General features: G+C 48.7%; 1 protein-coding gene across 2 annotated transcripts; it reads right to left on the bottom strand.

Moving 5' to 3' along the window:
• Window positions 1-816: 816 nt before the first annotated feature.
• LOC123065652 (TATA-binding protein-associated factor 2N-like) lies at window positions 817-3691 on the bottom strand. 2 transcript variants are annotated; one of them, XR_006431100.1, is made up of 5 exons: window positions 3387-3691; window positions 2556-3211; window positions 2192-2430; window positions 1895-2101; window positions 817-1669 (listed from the first exon to the last, which is right to left on the bottom strand). XR_006431100.1 is itself a non-coding variant. In XM_044488893.1 (3 exons), exon 3 carries the CDS (start codon window positions 1442-1444, stop codon window positions 962-964), a length of 483 nt encoding a protein of 160 aa, XP_044344828.1. In that variant the 5' UTR covers window positions 1445-1669; window positions 1895-2101; window positions 2192-2544; the 3' UTR covers window positions 817-961. The 2 variants fall into 2 exon arrangements, 1 of the variants encoding a protein (XP_044344828.1); XM_044488893.1 differs by lacking the exons at window positions 2556-3211; window positions 3387-3691 and having other exon boundaries at window positions 2192-2544.
• Between the last annotated feature and the right edge of the window lie 1410 nt (window positions 3692-5101).

Genomic DNA, 5101 nt, shown 5'->3' with positions numbered 1-5101 from the left:
GAGTTCAGACTAATGAGCATCTTTGGCATGCCATGGATAATTTGTCAAACTACTAGCATGTAAATCAGAAATAACTTCCAGCTTAAGTCTGGAAGTGTACTTGTCGTGCACCCAGCAAAAAAATTGAGCAGTTTAAACAGCCTGCAGAAGTGCACGAGCAACTGACTATGTAGAAGATGTCAATGTTTATAACAACCAAGTTTATGCACGGCCGTGAAATGGCATCAGGGAGATATAATATATGTGAGTGTTACAAACTAGTAACAATGTACTGAGAACTTGCGTACAGAAGAACATTACAGAATTAGAGAATGTCATGGATGGTTTGTGAACATCTTTTCTGCTGTCTTAATTCATGTAGTGCAGCTTACCTACTATGTTATGTGAATTAGAGAATGCAATGATAAAATTTAGCCTATAGGGACTAAATGTCTTTACGACATTGTTCTTTGGCTCAGAGTTTTCACATGTTAGCACTTGCTAAGTATTTGTAACTGAACATAGTGGATGCGATGGAAAGGATAATAGTACTGCAGTAGTGCCAAAAAATGTCATGAACAAAAAATTGCAGGGTTTAGACTAAAGAACATCCTTTGGTGTGTCATGAATAATTATCAAATCACACATGCATAAAGAGTAACTTCTAGTTCTAGCTTAAGTGTACCTGTCATGCAGAACCTGATCCTGAAAACATTTTTTCCTTCAGAGGGCATGATGATAAAGTGCTTGATTTTGCCAAAAATCTTCTGCTTCCTATTGCAATTTCAATGACAACAAAACCATATCACAGCCCACACTTCATCAGAAACAAAACAATTGACAAGTAAACTAACACCAAAGCTTATAATAAACCCAGGGCAACACATGATACCACGTAGTAGCTCTGTTACAAAACTGTCTCCTCTTCTTTCCTCTAAACTCTCCTCTCCCTCTTAATAATAAGAAGAAAAAAAAGACCTATCTAGGCCTGGGACTGCGCCTGAGATGCGCCACCTAGAGCTGGGAAGTCGGCCTCTGTGATCACCACTTTATCCTCCTCCTTTGGCTTGGGAGCTTGCCTCTGCCGGTAGTTGCCACCCTGGTGGTATCCGCCATTGCCCCGCCCACTGTTGTAGTACCCACCCCGGTAACCATTGTAGCCATCCTGGTGCTGCTGGTAACCGTTGCCCCGGCCACCATTGTACCGGCCTTGCTCCTGGCGGTTGCCATTGTAGGCATCCCTGCGCTCCTGGTAACCACCATTGCCCCGGCCACCACCATTGTACCTGCCTTGCTCCCGGCGGTCGCCATTGCAGGCATCCCTGTGCTCCTGGTAGTACCCACCCTGCTGATCCCAGCGCTCACCATTGTACCCATCCTGGCGCTCCTGGTACCTGCCGCTGCCCCTACCGCTATTGTACCCACCTTGCTGGTAAGTGGTAGCCGCCTTGCCGGTGCTCGCCATTGTAACCCTCAACCCTCCGCGGCGTTGTGGAACACGATGGAGTTATGGCCGCGACCAGCGTTGTAGACCCGGCACTCAGAGCCGCCGTCACGGCTGCTACAGCCATTGTAAGCACCGTTGCCACGGCCTCCCCTGTAGCCGCCATTTTGAGGGCGCCTCGGTGGGGGTAGGAGGCACGTACTCTGAACCATCCTCTGGCTTCAGGTACTCCTGGATGCTGATAGCCTGCAGCAAAAAGCAGCAGTAAGGATCACACTGTCACTAACAAGCGCAATACAAATTAAACAGCACTGAAGTAGTGATCGTACATTCTAAGGACATGCCTAGATTTGAGAAGATGGTTCAGTAAGGTAAAACATGCCCCTTTCATATCTTAGCATCAAAATTCAAAATGCATATTGTTGGAAGACTAAAAAGTTGTAAAAAGAAAAGATGAGTTAATTTCACTACCTTGCGAGGCTTGGCTTCCTTTACAGCAGCCTCCTTTGCCTTGCGAACATTTTCCGCCTTCAATTTAGCATCATCCTCAATCTTCTTCTTCTCTAAGAGTTGGAGACCCTCAAAATCTACAGCAGCAGCCCTCCTCTCCTCAGGTTTAGAGGCCTCTTGGGACTTCTTCCTTTCTTGCATCTTCTCATATTCTTCAAGGGCAATCACCTGCTCCAAATTAGCACATCACTAAAAAGCTTGAAAAACAGAGCAAAGGGTCTGTACGTGAGGCAAGTATCCGCAAGTGTAGAAAAGTACAATTTTCTCTTGTTCAATGGGAGCCTCCTGCTCTTCCTGAGCAGTCTCATTAGGAGGATCCCCATCAGAGTCTTCCTTCCTAGGCTTTTGCTTCTTCAGCTCCCTCTTGACAGAGCCACTGAGACACTTGGTCTTATTGGTCTTATCCTTCTTCTAGGCTCCCTCATTATCGGCACCTTCTCCCTCTGGCTTCTTTTCGGCACCCTCTCCCTCTTCTTAGAATCATCTTTTTGCACATCCTTGCATCAGTTTCCAACATCAATGAGGTTAACTTGAAGGATAATGGTTACGTTTCACAACAAAGCAAGGAAAACTTGTACAATAACCAACAGAAAATAAAAGGTCAAGGCTCGGTGGAAGATACCCTGTAGACTTTTCAGATTCAGAGGCAGGGACGGCTTCAACAACATTCTGAGCAGGGGCTTCCACCTGCTTTTCCTCAGCAGCAGGCTCCACCTTCCCTTCAGACTTCTGATCAACACCAGAAGCAGACACAGAGGATGGCTTACTCTTAGGCCTGTACTGCAGGTTCTCCCTCCTGTACTGCCTGTCATCCCTGCCGCTGCCATTGCGGTGGAAGAGATCCTCAGAGAGCGGAAAATACCTCTGTCAAACCCTTGAGTCAATCACTCACAATAAATCCAAAAAAGAAACAAAGATGAAGTCTGAAAAGACCCAACATTTACTAGCTCAATTCCATTCGCAAAAAGAACGCAGAGAGGTTCCCCTATTGCAGAAATAAGCACCGGATGGAAGAAAAGGAAACTAAAGGAACATCTAACAGAAAATGCCATCTTTTATGGGCATCAATGATTACAGTATAGTGGCATATGTGCAGTAAAATCTGCATTTTTTGTTCTAGTATATAGCTTCCTAAGCCAATTTTGCTAAAACTCTACGTGAGTTCAGCAAAGTCCTACGGGACAGGGCTAATATAAAACCTAAACTACTCATGCAATCGGTCCTCTGGAACTCTTCCACTCCGGTGTTGGGTCGATCCTCCTCGTTGACGCGCCAGCACTGCATAAGAATCATGGAAAGAAAATGTTAGGAGAGAGAATTGCGGGATCGAAGTTACAAGAAGTGGGGATTTCGCTCGAGCAGGAACCCTAGTTGAGACCCCCAAAGAAAGAAATAAAGAAAGAAAGAAAGAAAGAGGAAGAAAGCGGTGGATTGGGGGGATGGGGGGACTCACCACTAGTTCTTCCGAAGCTTGATATGCGCATGGCGGCGACCTTTCTTTGCTTGCTCACCGGCAATCCGCTCCTCCGCCTGGCGCTGCAGCATCTCGAATCGCCTCTCCCGGCAGCGCGACGCGTGCTCGAAGATGAGGGCGACGGTGACCCCGCTCTCCTCCCAGCCGCAGAGGGGGCAGCGTCCCGTCGTCGTCCACCCCGAATCGCTCGGCCAAGGGGCCGCGGTCGAGGAGGAAGACGCCCTCTCCATCGATCCTGCTCCTGCGGTCGAGATCTAGCGACAGGATGTTTTGCGCGCAAGCCCTCTTTCGGTTTCTCGGGGGCTCTCAGGGGTAGAATGCAGATTACGCGATTCTAAGAGCATCTCCAACAGCCGCGCTATAGCGCCGCGCGCACAAAACCTTTTAGCGCGTGCGCTGCGGCTGGTTTTGCGCGCCCACCTGCGCTGGCTCCAGCAGCCGCGCATAATGCAGCGCGCGCACCGTTCCAGCAGAGCGCAAAAATACAGCGCGCGCGACTCGCCGGGCATTTTGCATATATGGATATTTTGAACAAAAATGAACATGTAAATTTTGACACAAACAAGTTGATGAATAAAAGTTCATGCCCACAAGTTCATCAAAATCATGCCCACAAGTTCATCCAACCAAGTTCAAATGCAAACTAAAAGTTCAAGACATGGACATGAAAGACACATCAAGCTTCATCTTCATCTTCCTCTTCTTCGTCTTCGTCCTCATCTTCCGAAGACGACTCTTCCGCCTCCGAAGATGAACCTTCCTCCCTATCCTCATCACGCACCGCATCATGTGAAGCTCCGATGGTGTTGGCAAGATCTTCAACGGCATCTTCATGGGAATGTGTGTGAGCAGCCATGGCGGCCGAAGGTGCACCCATGGCGGCCGAAGGTGCACCCATGCCTCCCATGAGAGAAGCAAAACTCATGCCTCCCATGGCGGCCATAGCGTCGGAGGGTGCTCCAAAGCCACCCATGCCTCCCATGGCGGCCGGAGGTGAACCCATGCCTCCCATGCCTCCAAAGCCACCAATGCCTCCCATGGCGCCGAGGCCACCGCCTCCCATGGCGCCGAAGCCACCCATGCCTCCCATGGCACCGAGGCCATCGCCACCCATTGCACGAACCAAGGCTCTTTTTCGGATCAAGACTTCTTGTTGGGCAAGATTGACATACTCCTTTTGCGCCGCATTGAGGTTAGATGTGTCCATGAAGAACAAGTGCTTCTCCCATTCCAACAACTTAGCTCGCTCCTCGTTGCTCACTTTCCTCTCCTCCAAAGTCACCTTTCTCTCCTCGGCCACCACCCTTCTCTCCTCGGCCGCCAACCTCCTCTCCTCGGCCACGGCATCTTGGTTCCTTTCCATTTTCCTCACCTCATTCGCTTCGACCCTTGCCTTCACAATAGCTTCCATAGCATTTTTGAGCTCATCATCTCCTTTCTTCTTCTTCTTTTCGGTTTTGTCTTTCTTGCACCCATCCGGTCGTTTTGGCTTCGAGTATGAAACCGAGTTGGGTGTGGGGCTTCTCTTGCCGTCATCACTTGATGGATCATCATCCTCCTCATCATCATTCATCTCAATTGCTCGCTTCCGTTTGTTGCTCAAATGCAAATCCTCCAAACCATCACGCTTCTTCCATTTCTCATCATCCTTTAACACTTCATAGCAATGAGGCAAGGTAAAGATCCTGCCTTTC

The sequence above is a fragment of the Triticum aestivum genome, chromosome 3B (genome assembly GCF_018294505.1).
Source record: "Triticum aestivum cultivar Chinese Spring chromosome 3B, IWGSC CS RefSeq v2.1, whole genome shotgun sequence".
Taxonomy (NCBI): domain Eukaryota; kingdom Viridiplantae; phylum Streptophyta; class Magnoliopsida; order Poales; family Poaceae; genus Triticum; species Triticum aestivum.
The sequence above is the reverse complement of the archived record's forward strand: the minus strand, read 5'-3'. Positions and strand labels throughout refer to the sequence as shown.